General features: G+C 31.5%; 1 protein-coding gene across 5 annotated transcripts in view; it reads left to right on the plus strand.

Annotated features, from left to right (window-relative positions):
• The first annotated feature begins 16,364 nt into the window (after positions 1 to 16,364).
• LOC102597121 (helicase and polymerase-containing protein TEBICHI) overlaps positions 16,365 to 18,871 on the plus strand; it is a 44,731-nt gene continuing 42,224 nt past the window's right edge. For all 5 annotated transcript variants that reach the window (XM_006356600.2, XM_015313007.1, XM_015313008.1 and 2 more), the window contains exons 1-4: positions 16,365 to 16,567; positions 16,877 to 17,301; positions 17,423 to 17,609; positions 17,694 to 18,569. In XM_006356600.2, the coding sequence (XP_006356662.1) occupies positions 16,532 to 16,567; positions 16,877 to 17,301; positions 17,423 to 17,609; positions 17,694 to 18,569 (1,524 nt within the window). In that variant the 5' untranslated portion in view covers positions 16,365 to 16,531. The remainder of the gene's footprint in view (positions 16,568 to 16,876; positions 17,302 to 17,422; positions 17,610 to 17,693; positions 18,570 to 18,871) is intronic.

Here is an 18,871-nt window from a genome sequence, read left to right on the forward strand (position 1 = left end):
CAGCTCAGGTGGGGTTTCACCTTGAGCATAATCACTCAAAGCAGCACCAGTGTTTTTCAAAGCAATGGAATAAGCTGAATGTGCAGCAGCAAAGAAGTTTCTATAGTTTACAGCTTCTTTCATGAAGTTTCTCCGATCTTTGCATCTTGAAACTGACTCTTCGTTATCTATTCTTGATTGAGCACAACCCATTTCTCCACTGTTTTAGCTCTTCTAGGGCTTGAAACTGAAATGGCAAAATGGGTGTAATTTTGAGGAAATGGGGTTCAGATTTAGAGAGAAATGAAAATGGAGATTTAGAGAGAGAAAAAGTGAAACGGACAAAATTTGAAGCAGAGGAGAGGAGTACTGTATAACAGTACAAAGAAGAAAGAGGAAGGTGATTAGCACGCGCCACTGGATGGGGTATTTCTATTTTGAATACACCTGGGATAAACGGTCACATTTATCGAGGTGCTTAACGACGTCGTTAATATCTAACCTTACTTAGTTACCAACTATGTTTATTTCTATACTCTATAATAATAATTTCCTAGGCACATGAATTTATTTATTTTCACTCTGTTTAAGTTTCCGTCTGAGCATAGATTTTGAAATTTTGATTTTACGAACTTAAAAATATCTTTAAACATGCATTTTATGAGTAAAAATAATGACTTTTTGTGAGTGATGAAATTTCTATGATTAGAATTTGAAAATATTTTCAAGACAGAGTTTCAAAATTTGATCCAAAATATATAGTCAAATCTTGGCTAGGTAACTCTCCCATCAAAAAAATATTCCTTAAATTGAATATCATGCATAAAATTATTTATGATATAAGCAATTGATTAATTTTAATAAGTATAATTAGCACTTATTTTAGTTTAGTTCTTTTATTAAAAAAATATATTTTAATATGTGAAGTTTTGGTAGCATTTATTGCATACGACATATGTGCTCATTTATTAAATAAAAAAAATTACATTAAAAATATTAGTATAAATATTGTCATAGATTGTCCAAAAAACTTTTCCTTGTGCTCCATAATTAGGAATGTTATCTTTATAGTACATGATTTTGTGCTTTTATAAATGGGGGAAAGCTAGCTTTTTGAAAATGCTACTTTTCATAATTCAAAAAGAGGTACAATAACGCCATTTTATAAAGTTTCTTTATAGTGAAGTTTCCATGGTGGGTAGTATTTTACTTTCCATAATCCAAATATTTACCAAGTATAGTAAGTATAAAAAGTTAATGAAAAGAGTTACTCTTAATAATATTTTAAGTATTATTATCGGTCCGACGTTTGGTATTATTCGTTAGGCTCAAGGCTGAATAATGTCAAATAAAAAATTATTATTGTTCACCAATTGAGCAAAGAATTGGGATCGGGAAGAGGAGGTCTTGTGAAAGCGATGTCGATAATCACCCGATCATGTAGAATTATTCTTGATATACTGAGATATCATCAGTCCAAAATGCATCAGTGACATTCACTTCGATATGTTACCGAATCATGATTGAAAACTCTATTGTGATCCTATTTTTGATTAAGTTGATGCTTTCGCGTATTAAATCTCAACTAATCCTTTCATCAAGCTCTAATTTCATCACATAAATGATTATAAAGTCCATTTTTTTACTATAATAATAAATGTTTATTTTAGCACGTTAAAGAACCAATATTAGAATATACTTTTACTACTAATTTAAAACAAAAACATACAATCCTAGATATATAAAAATAGCAGGTTAAATGAACTTGTCAGAGAACTTTTATATTTTATTTTATTTAAAAAAACAAGTATTTTTTATATAGTTGGTGTTGATGGTGAAGAAAAAGGTTGATAATAATGTTGGATGAATATAGAAAATTAAACCTAGGGTACCAATTGACTAAATGATTCCAAATTTTTTTAGGAAGTCAAAATCGTTAACCTAATTGTAGTAGTAGATTCTAGCAACTTTTTTGACTGCTATGTACGAAAAGATATCAAAATATTTTAATTAATTATCGATAAGTATCGAGTTTAACGATATATCAATTAATAATTATACAATTACAAATATTTTGTTTTTGGTAATATATTTGTGAATAGTAATGTTTAAGAGAATCATATCCAAATAATCTGATAACATCATGAAAAGGACGTGATACTTTCTTATTTTTTTTATTCGAAAAGCGACATATACAAAAAGTATTGAATATTTATTTAAAGCATGACGAGGACGAGATTTAAACTAAGTATCCAACTTAAGTCTTTCTTCTTTTAAACCTCGCCCTCGTCACGCTTGCCGACAATCTGCTTTCTATCCTCCGAGCACACACAAAATGCATAGCTTGCTAATAAAATAAGATATTAAGACCCTTCTTTTTTGACATGTTATGTTTTAATTTGTTTGCTTTACTAGGTAATTAGTTAAGGGAATAAATGATTCAAGAAAAAATAAATCTAGAGGGGTAATAAAACCCCCACCCCACCATAGTTTAGGTGTTTCATTGACGGTATTGTTTTTTTCAGAGGGATGTAAAATATTTGATTTATATTTGAAATAAAGCTACATTGATAATTTTAAGAATTTATTTCTTGTTCAAGAGAACTTGCCTTTGAATATCTAACTTATAGCACTTGATTTAGTATAACTCAATTCAATTGATTCATTCGATTTTTAAAGATTCATTAACACCATACTTCTAATTGTGGGTCTAGTTGAACAACTAAAGCTAAAGAAAGAAAGAAAATTAACAGGAAGTGTAATTTTTTTTCTCTAATATACTTTCGTGAATATTTTCTTAATAAAAATTGACCTTTACTCTTCCTTATTTTTTAGTGAATCATGATAAAATTGACAATCTTTTTCCTACTTAAAAGAAGAAAAAATAAAATGAGCTCATCACATGACAATTGGATGATCCAATAAGTTTGTTTAGGTAATAAAAACACTTTTGGTGTGAGAAAAGTTCACTATATTTGTTTGTCTTCACTAAGGAATTATTCTTCCAGCTATTTTTCCTTCTTTAATTTGAATAATTAAAAAATAATTTTTTTATTTCATATCTTATTTTATTTGTATTGTTAAGTACTAGTTATTTATACTTCATTTTATAAGTGAGATAATTTATCATTAAATTAGGGATGATATAGTGAAAATTATCATTTTATTTGTTACGTACTTTTTAAGGAGTGCATTAAGTGACAAAATTTTCACTACGGTGGTTTGATAAAATTAAAATGTAATGTCTGTGATTTGAACTTCAAACATCAAAGTGAATTTTAAACCTCCAAGACCTTAGACCTCCATCTTTATATATATACTAGTTCTCGAACACGATACAAAACATTTTCAAATGATACAAATAATTTTAGAATAACTGAAGCATTACATAAAATTTAATGGGTAAAAATGTTGCTTTTGGTTAAAATTCAATGCTAATATAAGAATTACTTTATTACAATCCTAAAACTAAGGTTGACAGGATCAATAAAATCAGAAGAATTTCTGATTGTATGGATAAAAGCTTCCCTTTTAATTATTTAGGATACCCTATACGGCTATATTTACCGGTAAAAAAAAAAAAAATTCTACTTTAATTATATGATTGTCAAATATCTAACAGTATGTTTCTATACAAAATGAAAGAAGTTAAACAAAATAATATATCAATTAAGAAAAAAATGACCGATGAATAAAAAATTACATAAAAACTATATTAAGATGATGAAACACAAAGTGTAATGGACTAACATTTTCTATTCAATTTATAAAGAGAGAAATTGTGTACATGAAAGGTTGTGATTGGATGTGTTTAATTGTAGAAGCTAAAAAGTTTAACAATTAAGGTTTTTAAGAAGTGAAAAAGACAAGTTGTAACATCTAACTATGTATTTGGTCTAGTTTAATTGTAGAAGCTAAAAAGTTAAACAATTAAAGTTCTTAAGAAGTGAAAAAGACAAGTTGTAACATCTAACCATGTATTTGGTCTAGTTTAATTGTCATTATTGATTTAACTTTAAAAGTTAATAAAAGAATTTTAATTAAAAATATTAGTGAACGGTATTTTCGTAATCCAACTTTGAACATAAAACCTTCCCACTTTTAGTAATATATGATATATATTATTTACCGAATGGGTTCGAATAAATATCCTCACAACCCATCTATCTTTGAGTGTGTGAAGTCAAACATGAAAAAAGTAAAGATGGATGGAAGAAGAAGAGATCCACCCCTTGCCACTATTACTCTTTTTTCTATATTCAACTGTTAAATCGAATATATTTCATTACAAATGGAATATTCATAAAATTAAGAGAAAACACATAAAATCCCCTCTAAACTTGACAGGATAACTTATTTTAGTACTTAAACTATACGGGTGTTTAAATACCGTTATTGACATTTTTGAAATGAATTAAAAACCATCCTGAGATTATAATACTACTCTCACTTGTCACATCATAGCTATGTCAGTACAACGTCATTAATTCAATTTTTTATTAATTATTTTCACCATTTTTTCTTTAACACTTCTTAAAATTAATTTACACTAATTAATTAAAAATACACTTCCCCCAAACCCAGCCCCCACCACCCCCCTCACTTATTTCTTCTTCCTTCTTCTTCTTCGTCATTTTTAGCTCGTCACTATTCATTTTTTTGCTCTTCATATTTTTTCAACGAGCTTCACCACCAAGCTCCTTTCATCGTAACTCCCAAACCATCACTTCCCCAAAACCCCAACCAAACCACCACTTCACTATCACTCTCTTCCTGAATACACCATTAACAATGAGCTTCAAAGCTTTTGAGAGGGACTTCTCCAAAACCCAACCCCATAAAATTTACTCCGCATTTTCTTCTCTAGTGTCACCACATCTTTATCGGATTCCAAGTTACTTCCAAGATTCAAAAATAGATTCACCACATCTTTAACAATAAACTTTGAAGCTAAAGTTGTTGCTAAGCCAAGAAGAGGTAAAAATCTTATTTTGATCTATTTTTGGATCTTAATAAAAGTTAATACATAAGGAAAATAAAATTTAAAGTATTAATTATATATTGACCTATAAAAAAATGTCATTTGTATGATTTTATATTTTTTTCCTTTTTTAATTCTTTCACACGCTATTAGGTGAGTGAACTCACTCTCTTTGCCACGTCAGCCCTTAGGGTTGTATTTAATTTACTTTAAAGATGTTACGGGGGTATTTAAACACATGTATAGTTTAAGTTCTAAAGTAAGTTGTCCGATCAAGTTCAGGTTTTTTTTTATGTGTTTTCTCTAAAATTAATAGTCTCAAACATCGAATAATCATAATTACAATCATAAAGAATTGCTATCGTTTGTTGTACCTTTATGACAAACATTACGGTAGTCAATTGAAAATCGAGACAAACTTCGATGATTTGAAAAATATAGCTATTTAAGCTTTACAAAAAGTAAGTGAAATCTCATCAAAAGTATCCAATTGGAAGAGCTTAAACTTTTTTAACCGCATAATTCAAGATGATCAACACATAATCATAAAACAACAGTAAAATGGCCAAAAGGCATAAGCTCCACATGCCTAATATATGTAATACAACCGTTTCCCATGAAATAAGATAACATTAAAAGAAATCACTAAATCAAGTGATATGCATAGGCATTGTTAAATAAGAAAGTATTTCTATTAATTCCCACTGGTGACATCAAATTTTGACCCTCCTTTCTTCTAGTTTATTATTTTCGAGTTTCTAATTTAATAACGTATTAAATTATCCTTTTTTGCAACTATTTTTACTACTACAACTATTTACTACTACAATTATATGTTTTATTATCAAAATTACTATTACAAGCTCTTTACACCCTTTTTTTTAAGTAATCGATTATCGTCATTTCAAATCTTGCTAATTATAAATCGATATTTTGTATCTATATTTTATATTAGCGTAAAATCATAATATTGATATTTTTACTTTGTAAATTATTATTTGTCATCTTATAACATATATGTATATATATTAGTTATTAAGTTAGAAGTCCAAAAAAATTTTAAAAAGGAAAAATTACAGAAATCTCACCTTTTAGTTTACTTATTACCATTATCCCCTATAAGTTTTACAAATCTCCAAAATCCCTCATTTTCGCGCATCGGATTAGTGTATCTCGTGCATCAGATTAATGTATCAACGCTTATATTATTGTATCCGTTTGAGAGATTTCTGTAATTATAAACTTTTAAGGGATAGATTGTAATTTTGCCTTAAAAGTATGTGATTTCTGTAATTTGCCCATTTTATAACGATTGAAATTAATACAATGTTGATGACATGAATTTAATAGATAGCGAGGAGAAATAATTAAGTATTATAGGTATAAAAATAGGAAAAGATTTAAATTAGATTATCCCACATGAAATACCGCATATAAGTATTATAGGTATAAAAATAGAAAAGCCTAGCTAATAAAATTTGAATTAATCAACCTCGGATTTTCTTGGATCTTTTTTGAATTTCTAAAAAGAAGGAAAAGGCCCATAATTCCGGCAAACGTTTCAGCCCACTTGTTACACTAAAATCCGTCTGAAAAATAGACCGAAATTCGACCCAAAAATCCACTCAAATATTCAGCCCAAACGAGCCCAGTCTAAAACTTAAGTCCCTAAATCTTTTTTTTAGCAACTTTCATATATAGCAAACACAAAATTCATATTTGTATGCTATAGCAAAGTTTGCATAATTGCGCTCCATAGCAAACATATATATGTATAATTCGCTATACATATACAAAAAAAACAGTTATATAATTCGCTATACATATACAAAGAAGGCAGTTGTATAATTCGCTATACATATACAAAATAAAGCAGTTGTATACAAAAGATCAATTGTATAAAGATTAATTACTTGTGTGGGTTTATTCTAATTAATAATTACTATTTTTAAATATATTCTTTAATTATTACCATCTATAGCAATATATGACAATATTATGTATACTTATTTTATTAGATTTATCCTCTCTTACGTTCTTCCTTTTTTTTGTCTCTTGCTCCTCCTTTTCCTCACTGCAGCCCCTCTTTCTCTATTCTCTTTTTCTCTTTCTTTTTCTCTCTACACACTCTCTCTCTCTATGCTATTTTTCTCTTTATTTTTCGCCCTGTACCCCTTCTCTCTATGCTCTTTCTTAATCTTTCAATATTATAAAAAAAAAAAGCTTTTATCAAAGGCTGAAGATCTTTAGAAAAGTAAGGAAATTTTTCAAAAATCGAAGCATTGGGGCTGCTTAGTTTATAGAAAAAGTCGATTAATATTTTATTTCTTGCTTTGGCGTTGTTGACGATTTCCATTCTAATGAAGGTTATATAAATAATTGTGTTCATACTTGATGAAGATTTGAATTTTTATACATATGAAGATATGAATATTTGAATATTTGAATATATGAAGATATGAAGATTTGAAGATATGATGTCATCTTTGTAACAAATGAATAGACATGTATAATAAACTGAAAAATGAATTAAACTCAAATTAAAATTGTATTACATACATATTAAAGTTGAATAAGAAGAGAATTAAATAAATACAAAAAGTAGCAAACGAAAGAGCATTCTATGATCTATAAACTGAATAAAATTTGTATCAATAAGTAATTCAATAGTAACAAATCAACCAATAAACTGCAAAATGAATAAAACTTGTATTAAAAGTGTATTACACAAATATTAAAGTTGAATTAGATGAGAGAATTAAGCATGAATAAAAAAACGTAACTAATAAAAGACCAGTCAGTGATCTATAGAGTGATTTAAATTTGTATGAATAATGAATTTAACAAGTAATCCAATAGTAACAAATCAACCAATAAACTGTAAAATGAATTAAACTTGTATCAAAAGTGTATTAACACATATATTAAAGTTGAATTAGAAGAGAGAATTAAGCATGAATAAAAAACGTAACTAATAAAAGACCATACAATAGTCTATAAAGTGAATTAAACTTGTATCAATAATGAATTAAACAAGTAATTCAATAGTAACAAATCAACCAATAAACTGCAAAATGAATTAAATTTGCATTAAAAGTGTAGTACACAATATTAAAGTTGAATTAGAAGAGGGAGTTAAGAATGAATGAAAAACGTAACTAGCGAAAGACAAGAGAATGATCTATAGACTGAATTAAACTTGTATTATTCATGAATAAAACATGTATTATATGTGTCTTATAAGTTATTTTGATTTGTATCACTAAGAACACGAGTGATTTTTGCAATATGTATTAAACATGTAGTATGTTTGTATTATAAATGTATTATAAGTATGTTACCTAAATTATTTGGATTGATATCAATAAAAAGGGGATATGTTTGTTATATATGTTATAGATGTACAATTTTAATACAATTATGAAACGATTCTAATACAATTTTAATACAAATATGAAAACTTCGTTTTTTCGAGCTTTAATCTAATTTTTACTCCTAAAATCAATTCTAAATTTAATCAATCCCTTTTAAAATTGAGATATAAACTCCAAATGATATTTTCAATTGTTTGCAAGAACCACCGATCTAAACAAATCACAAATTTGTAAAATTCAAATAATGAATTCATAAGTTTGAAGTTTTTTAATGACTATCAATGGTGAATTCATGCTATTGTAATTTTAGAGATTTTGAAATGTGTGCTTGTGCACACGATTTTGTATAAATTTTGGGATTTTGTATTCTACTCCTTGTTGTTTTTTTAGGTAAAAATCATGAAACATGGGTGACAATCGATTTAAAGATAAAAATATTTAAAAATAGTTCTTTAGATGAAAATTGTGAAGAGGAAGAAGATGAAGAGAAATCATGATTGTAAGAGAAAAAAATTGCAGCGAAGGAGAAGAAGACATTGGATAAACAGAGACAAAGAAAAAGAGAATCACTTAATATTAAGGAACTGTTATATTTAGTTACAAAATTTCTATTGTTGTAAATGGTAAATATTTTCTTAATATAGGATACCTAGGTGACTATACATATACAAAAGAAAGTAGTTGTATACACTTTACCCATTGTATAATCTGTGTATGTATAAAACGAGAAAGAGAGAAGGCAAAAGAAAACTGGGCAGGAAAATATTTGTATTGTATAATTATAAGTGTATAAGACGAAGATATATGTATTTCCATGTGTATATAACAATTTTCTCTCGCTTTATACAAACAGAAGCGCAATTTATACATTTCGTTTCTGTTTGTATAAGCGAGAGAGGCGAGGGTGGCGAGTGTGGGAGAGTGGCGAGCGAGATTTGAGAGAGGGGAACGAAAATATATGTATATATACAATTTCCTCTCGCTTTATACAAACACATTTTATACATTTGTGTTTGTATAAAAAGCGAGAGAGGCGAGCGAGACTGCCACCAAACGAGAGTGGCGAGCGAGATTCCACCAGGGAGAGTGGTGAAAATAGCAATAGATTGTTATAGGGTACAATTAAATCAAAGTATATTTATAGCATTTAATTTGAATTAATAGTTTGCTATTATATACAATTTTTCCTTCCCCCCCCCCCTTCCTTTTCCCCTTTCCTCTTTCAAGAGAAGACTCCAACGATTTCCAATGAATATGTTGTACACCGTTTTCACCTTTCACATAATTAGGTGGTGACTCTTTAAAATAGCATTAAGTTTCACCAATATGTTGTACACCGTTTAGACCTCGAGTTAAAATAAGGTATAACACCCACGTTATACAGTAAAATAAAATATAAAGGTAAAACGCACTTCAAAGTCCTAGCATTGGCATTAAAATTTAATCAAAACCATGTGAAATTCTGTCATATCGAAAAATTATATACCATCAACGACATGAGATGTAAACTCAACTAGGTTATGAACCTAGAGGCAAGTATTATTTATCCTACTTGCTCATCTCGTCTTCAATAATATGTCGTACAAATTGACCTAATCATATACTAATAATATAGCACAATAGTATCTTCTCATACGACACTCTTCCATAGTTCCAAGCTACAAGGTAGGTTCTACACATACATCGATACGTGTAATTTTTTGACATTACAAAAAATATGTTTAATTTGATGTCAATCTTAATGAACACAAATAACTTTCCAAAACACTTCAAATTATCAACCTTTGCCTTCATAGCCAATTCAACCATTTGAGAAAGATTAACTAACAATTCTTTCATAGTTTTTGGTAAAGACATTATAAAATGAAAATCACCTTTATAGATTCAAAAAGTGTTATTTCAATATAAAAATATTTTCAAACATGTTACACTTCATAATTTATAGAAATCACGTCAAATAAGACTTAAACCATTTACAATGAAAGAAACAAATGTTATTTCAATATAAAAATGATTTCAAAATTGTTATCCTTCATAATTTATAAAATTCATGACAAATAGGACTTAAATAATTTACAATGGAAGAAATAGTGCATCCCAACCCACTGGTCCTCACAATCCAGGATTCACAATGTACCGTATTCGAAGACCAATGCAATAATATGAATTTTAGAAAAAAGCTTCAAGAAGTGCTTATTATAGAAAAGTAAGGTTGATTTGTATGATATTATATTAAAAATTTTTCAATTAAAATATCGGTCATGTACTTATCCCCGCTCATCTTTTTATTTTTATCCGCTCGGTCTCGCTTCGCCATAACCGTTTGTCCTCTACTGCCCGCCCTATTGGATCATTGTTACTCATTATTTCATAATGTAATGTATTGTACTGTACTGTATTCAGAGGCGGATCCACCCTTGACCAAGGGGTGTCAAGTGACACCCCTTGCAGGAAAATTACGTTGTATATAGAGATTAAATTTTGGTTTTATATATATATATATAGGATAAGTGAATACTGTCCACTTGATACTTTCTTCATGCATTTTAACCTGCCAATATCCTGACTTGCAATCGAATTTACTGAATACCTTTTTTCATTGGATTCGGTTGATTAATTCAATTTGTTACAAGAAGGGGGAAGTAAAGGAAAAATATTAAACATAGTTGCACATGATCCACAAATGTGGAATGCGGTGATAGACTTATGGAAATGAACTTTTGTGGATTTTGTCTGAGGGCTGGGGAGATATAGTAGTTTGGACCAAGTATCCCTCTTGCATAATCTAGAGCTTATATATATATAGATATATATATATATAAGTATTGAAACTTCTTAACACAAGTGGAAGATCTAGTCTAGTGGTTAAGGTTTTACAAAAGTTCCTTAATGTACTAATTAAATATACTAAAATGTCCTTAATTATTCTAAATACTAAATTCATCAATAATTACTAATTAAATAACAATACAATCATGCATATTTTTTTATGTCATATGAAAATAACATAAAATTATATCACCAATTATAGTTATACTAATAAAATTACCCGCGCCTCACGAGGAAATTTAGTATCACGGAATTTATAAAATAATAGTTAAAACCTATCAGTCATTAAAACTAAAACACTATATTATCTTACATGCAAGATTACGTAGTAACGAACATTAATAATTTCATAATTTATCCTTTTGCTCCCAGGATGTGTTACTATTTGATATTTTTGGGGAATCAAGTGAACATCAACCTGAGATATTAAATTTTCTAATAAATAAATAATCGTTGGTGAAGGGATAAATAATTTTTAAAAGGTTAAAAAAGTAAACAATATTCTAATTTTAACGTGTAGAAAGTTCAGCCCTGCCTTTTGCTTTGCATATATCATTTTAAAGTTCCTAATTTAAATGTATCATAAGAAATTATTAAAATAGAAAATTAAAGGACGAATGTATCATATTGGACAACAATTCAACTTGTCATATATACTTGAAAGAGAAAAATATTACACAAAACTATTCAATTTGTTTGGGTGCTTTTAAAAGGTCAGCATACCAGAGTGATGAAATTCAATTTGAAACTACACTTCTATTCCAATCGCAGTGTCGAGAAACACATCTATTGTAACACCCCGTATTCAAAACAGCCAAAAATGCAGATTTTGGGAAGTTGCAGGTGCAACCCACGGTTGCCATCCACGGACCGTAGGTCAGACCACGGCCCGTGCTGGTGGTCCGTGGTTCACCACTGCAACCCCTCCCCAGCCAAGCTCAGAAAAATCGGCTAAGTCCCGACTCACGGACAGACCCACGGTCCGTAGATCAGACCACGGTCCGTAGTCTATGTCCGTGGATCGAGACTTCCCTTACCCAGCATCTGACACAAACTACGGTCGACCAACACGGACCGTTATTCGATCCACGGTCCGTAGGTCTGACCGTAGATGAGGGTTAGCAGCCAGTTAGCTGAAAATTATTGATGGGTCAACTTCAGATGGTCATAACTTTTAGAACAAAAGGAATTGTGTGTCCCATGACCTATGGTATGATATATAATTGAATTATCTTTCCAACGCCACCAAGTTTGCTTAATTCCGACCTCCGAGTAAAAAGTTATGCTCGTTTTAGTGAAGTCCTGTCGGGCAGACTCGACCTACGGACCCAATCGACAGACCGTCGATTGATTGACGGACCGTAGGTCCAATCCGTCGATCACTCCGACAGCAGTTAATTCAGGGGTCTTTTGATCTTTCCCTATTTCGTTTAACCCCTAAGGTACGTCGCTTAGACCCTAAATCATGAGGTTTTAATCAGTTTAAACCTAAAAACATAACTAGAACTTACCCTAGTCAAATCATTAATCAAAACTTAGAAAATTAGAAGCAAGAGAGGAGAAAAAGGTCAAAAACCCTAGTTCAAGAACGCAGCAAGGTTCCATCAATTCCATCCCCGAAATTGAAATATTTCTCCGTGGAATTCGTCACCATGTATGTGGGATTTCACTAGTGGGTTCCTTTCGCCCATTAGATCCCTAGAATTCAGTCAGATTCTTGATTCCATGATTATGAACAGACCTAGGGTTTCTAGAATTTCAACAGATCATCATGAATTAGTTATTTAAATGCTCCAAATAAGATTATCATGTTATTGCTCAGTTTCTCGCATGAATTTCAGAACCCTAGCTATGTATTTCTATAGTTCTTGAATTACACATGCTAGGTCAGATACTTCAGTTAGAATTCAGTCAGATTCTTGATTCCATGATTATGAACAGACCTAGGGTTTCTAGAATTTTAGCAGATCATCATGAATTAGTTATTAATATGTTCCAAATCAGATTATCATGTTATTACATCGTTTATTGCATGAATTTCAGAACCCTAGCTATGTATTTCTTTAGTTCTTGAATTACACATGCTAGGTCAGATATCTCAGTTATTCAGTTATACATGCCTCAGTTATTAATGCATCATTATCAGATTAATTGTTGCATTCTCAGTTTGCATGTTCAGTTCGAGCTATCCAGTATTCACAGAAATTCAGTTATAACTAGTTAACTACTTAATTCATGGGGAGTAGCATAATACCGAGTTGGACTAGGGTTCAGCGTACCCATATAGTCCCAGAACTACGAGCCACGTAGGTGTAAGTCCCCTCTGTGGGCAACATCAGTTTAGTGATCACGCTAGCATGCCTCTATACCTCTGGCAGGGTATATTGGGTCCTCTCGATGGGGCGTATACATCGGACTCCACATTTAGCTCATGTGGTTTTATGTCGGTTATTAGTAGCTCCCATAGTTCAGTCAGACTCTATTGCATTGACCATATTTCAGTACAGTCAGTATTCAGTCTCAGCATGTTATAAATTTGGTCATTGCATCAGTTAGCTCAGTATTCAGTATTTTCAGTATCTATATCATGTTCAGATTATTTCATTGCTTTATTGCTTTGTTCAGTTATATGTTATTTCAGCTTTACTCTATCCTACATGCTCAATACCTTTCAAATACTGACGCATACGTGCACTACATCTTCTTGTGATGTAGGTTCAGGTTCTCAGCATTCAGATCACGCTTAGATCGGTTCCCGATCTCCAGTTCAGCAACATCAGTGGTGAGTCCTCATTCTTCGAGAACAATAGTCATGTCATCTTTCAGTTTTCAGTCTTCTAGTTTCAGATTTTCTAGACTTAGCTGGGGCATATCCCAGCACTTCTAGTCAGTTTAGAGGCTTATTTCAGACATAGTTAGATTCAACTTAGTATTGAGTTAATATTTTCTTTGTATTAAACTCATCAGTTTTATTCATCTCAGTTATAGTATATGGGTATTCCCCATCTTTTCAGATTTATTTATGATTTAGCTTCCGCACAGTTTCTATTATTCAGATTATATTTAGTATGCTCATGATCATGCCAACAAGGTTAGCTTGGGATCACTTGTGGTCCTAGTTCCCGTGTCCGCGTCTCGGGGGTAGCTCGGGGCGTGACATCTATTACTTCAAGAAAAGTATTTATAACTTGGAGTAAACTTGAGAATCTATCCATACTTCATATTGAATATGAACAATTAATTTATTATGTAGTTATCTATGTCTTTGGGATTAAAGAAGGCTCCACTCTAGTCATATTCTTCTACAGGTCATCCAACACAACATCCTTGAAGTCATGTCAAAAGTTTATTAATTCTTGTCTTCTTTTGTTGGTTCACTTCTCACATCAAAGAACGAAAAATGTTTTTAAGGTCTTTATGTTCTTACAAAGGCATACCAAATTTGTATTTTGTCTTCAAGAGATGATAGTATAGATCTTTAAGGGATTTTTATTGTACTTTCAACAATTTCAATAGAGAAAACTTGTGTGAATACTCAATTAATGTGTGTTATTTAATATGTACTAACAAATACTTATAACAATAACTTTGCAGAAACATAAACAACAAAGTTTAAAGCATGTACTCAAAAACAACAATTAATAACATAAACATAAATTAATGACGATAAAAAATATACAAGAATCTGTAACAATAGAATGAAATAGAAAGGAAAAAATTGAGCCCATTGAATGCATAGTGTCCCCTTAAGGAAATTATTCCTCTCTAGTACCCGAGGTTTAAAGGAATCGATCCCCTCATGATAAAACGATTCTATTCACCAGTGTATTGATACAAAAATAATGGTGTCAGTGAGCCACTCAACAGGAGCAAAGTATATGAATATTTAATTGTCAGAAGAAGCAAAAGTAGTTCAGAATTTTCGTTGTTTTAAAATGAAAGAAAATCCCTTTATTTATAGACAACAAAGGGTAATGTGAACAAATGCTTATTGTGCCTTATCGGAAAGGTTACAACTCTTCAGAAAAGTTCCAACCCTTCGGAAAGGTCGTGACCTTTCATAAAAGTCACAACTTTTCATAAAAGTCGCAACTCTTTATAAAAGTCACAACTTTTCATGAAAGTCGCAACTTTTCATATTTGATTCACATCTTTTAACATCCAACAACATGTACTTCAGATATCAATTCAAAGCTCTAATAAATGACATTGCCCTTCAATCTATATTGTACCACCCTAAGACAAAAAAAGGATTAACTCAAATCACCGAAGGTAAAGTAAGTTTATAGAGAAACAATAGACTAATGCACGCAACAATGCAAGTATACATATGAATTTTGGCCCTGTATTTGTATCTGATTTGTGGTGGTGCCACATAGGCGGGTCTAAAGTTCTCTTAGATATCAAACTTTATCATCACGTTTGTATCTAGATTGATTTAATTGTAGTTTTAAAAAAACCATATAAAGCAATATGTTGAAAGAGACAAAAGCATGGAGAAAAAAGGGAAGAACATATGCTTAAATAAAGAAGAAAGAGGAAGGACAAATTTAAACAACAAAACCTAAAAGGAGACAAAGTAACGTAGTAGTTGCTAGGTAGGAGGTTTGAGTGAGATTAAATAGTACTAAGGACATAATTGGAAAAAAATTAAGTAACAATGGAAACACACCAAATCGATTCTTCCATAAAATGGGGATTTTCATTGTTACGTAACAATGGAATTTGACAATACAATATAATAGATTACAAGTAACAATCAAAACAAACATTGTAAAGTATGATAACAATACAATACAATGGATAACAATGATCCAAACAGAGCGTAAACTTACGTCTTTTATCACTACTAGGATATACTCCCTCCGTTTCAAAAAGAGTGGTCTGGTTTGACTTGGCACGGAGTTTAAGAAATTAAAGAAGACTTTTGAATCTTGTGGTCCTAAATTAAAGTTATGTCAAATATACAAAATTGCCCTTAATCTTGTGGTCTTAAACATGCCACGTGGAAAACAAAAAATAAAATGTTACCAAAAAAGGAAAGATGCCATTCTTTTTTAAACTGACTACAAAGGAAAGGAGGTCATTTTTTGTGAAACGGAGGGAGTATTAATTTTGAATATTACAAAATTAAGAATATTTTTTCTAAAATACAAGGGCATAACTGCAAAACAATTGCAACATTTGAACATCACAAATACTTTCTCCTCCCCCATAGCTCTCTTCTGCGCGGTCTTAATAGATTCAAATGGCTTCTTCAACATTTGCAGCGTAGCCAGAAGAACAAAAATTCCAATTTCAAATCCACGAATGCGAACACAATTTTCTGAACCAAATCATCAAATCTTCTACTGGGTTTCTTCTTCTCATGGCTTCTGATACTCCTCGAGCACGCATTGATCAAGTTTGTACATTCTTCTTTTCATTTCCCCCTCCTTAAAAACCCTAGTTTTTTTCCATATTTGTTTTCCAGTTTTTATGATTTAGGAACCGCACAATGCTATTGAATCCCCCAACCCTAATTTCTAATTGAGCAGTTGTAGTAGATTCTTCAAAAATCTATCTTGCATCACTTCCACATGATGGGGGCAATTTTATTTTCAATCTTTTAGTTCTTAATTCCTTTATTATCATGCTTTGATGATTGTGGAATGTCCTTTATATATATGGCTAATTTTGTTATTTGTTGTTGTGTTGACTACTGTTATATTAGTTCTTTGCTTCGAAAAAGAAGAGGAAGTCCTTATCACCGAGTTTGAAACCTACAAGAGCCAAGAAAGATGTTAAGACTACACAGGAAGGGTCTCCTTCCATGAAAGGTTCGTTGAATGGGTATTTAGTGACTTCTCAGGATGATAGTAAACCTTCACACATAGCTAGAGGCACACCGGTCAAGAGAAACCTGACGTTAGAGATCGGTCCATATCTAAAAGATGAAAATAAAGAGCGTACTTTTCTGGTCGAAGCACAATCTACAACTACTGAAGCAAAAACTTCAAAGGAGAAGTCTGATATTCCCTCTGACTCACATGTTGTTGAAAATAGAGGTCATGGAAAAGATGTCTTGGTTACTACACAGGTTAATGGAAACTCAGAACTTAAGCAGTTTGCTACGAACTTTTTGTCATTATATTGCAGGTAACGCCTTTTATTCTTGATTTCCTGGTGGTGATTGGTTTTGTGGCTAATGTGGTTGCTAGGCTGGATTTGTCTGGATGTTGTTTAACTTGGTAACTTTTCTATGTTTTCCTGAATTCAGTGAACTGCCATCTAGTTTAAGTTTACCTTCAGCACAGCGTGAGGGTGGTAGTAAAAGGAGTGGTAGCCCTCCCTTACTTGAGGTGGATAATAAGAACGCAAAGAGAATCCGCTGCATCTCGAGTGAAAATGATTCTAACATCAACAGAAGATCTAATTCTGAGTGCGCAGCTTTAAATTCTATTGAGGTAGGTATTATATTTTTCCACATACCACAATGTCGATTCACCGATTTTTTGTCAACTTAAGTGAGAATTTGCATCTTATGCTAGATAACAGAGGGGAATACATCAGGTGAAGCTCGGATAAGCTTGAGAAAGTGTAACAATGTACCTGTCATTGGGTCAACTGAATCTGAGACACCTGGTTCAACATCTACAAAGCTTCGTATTGGAGTTACTCCCAAGTCAACTCGTGGTAGCTCCATTTTTTCACCCGGAGAAGCATTTTGGAATGAAGCAATTCAAGTTGCTGATGGTTTGTTTGAGGGAAGTGATAAATTTTCTTCTCAAGCAGCACTTGAGTCCAACGCTTTGAAAAATCATAATGAGGTAATCAATTCCAATAGTCTTGGAAACGGAGAGTGTGGCAATAAGTCTCACCAAGTATTTAATGAAGGTATAGAGACAGTTTCTGATGCCGGCATTGTTTCTGCTGTTGGTTCATTGAGGAAGTTGGGAAAGGATCTGGATGGAGAGAAATCCCCAATGCCTGTTAAGCATTTTGATTTTGCCTCTGACGAAAAAAATTTCGATTCTGTACAATCTCACAGAAGTAACTTGGATATCCTGACTATTAGTGGCAAAAGAACTGGGTCCCAAGATCATCTAAGTTTGAGTGGATATCCTGTTCTTAGCCCTCACAAGGCAGCTCAAGCAAAAGGGAATATCCTTGAAGTTCAAAACAAGACTCCAGAATGTCCTGTTTCTAAGGGTAAGGATGTGCTTATCCAGGGTACTGATATAATGGCATCAACAACACCTCCGGAGAAACTTAATAGTTATACAGCTAATTTCTTATCAAGTAAAGACAACACACCTTCAAGTATTGCACCACTAAAGAATCATTCAGATCTCAACCATTGGCTACCTTCTGAAGTATGCAACATTTACAGGAAAAAGGGGATTTCAAAATTGTACTCATGGCAGGTATGCTGTTTACCTTTAGTTTAATCTTGTCTTGGGCTTGTGAGACATAAGAAGCTTCATATTTTATAGATCTGGAGTGATTGATCGGCCCCTTTGCAATCAATTATGCATTGGATCTTCATTTGTACAGTCTGGAGTGTAAACATAGTAGATAACTGTATCTTTATTTGTCTAATTAGTGCAACCTTTGACACATAATATGATTTTTCATTAGTTGACTTCTAGGTTTTATTCAGACCGAATAGTCATATTGTACCAAACAACAACAACAACATGCCCCCAAAACAAATTGTGTTCATCGA

This window comes from Solanum tuberosum, unplaced genomic scaffold (genome assembly GCF_000226075.1).
Source record: "Solanum tuberosum cultivar DM 1-3 516 R44 unplaced genomic scaffold, SolTub_3.0 scf00225, whole genome shotgun sequence".
Lineage (NCBI taxonomy): Eukaryota > Viridiplantae > Streptophyta > Magnoliopsida > Solanales > Solanaceae > Solanum > Solanum tuberosum.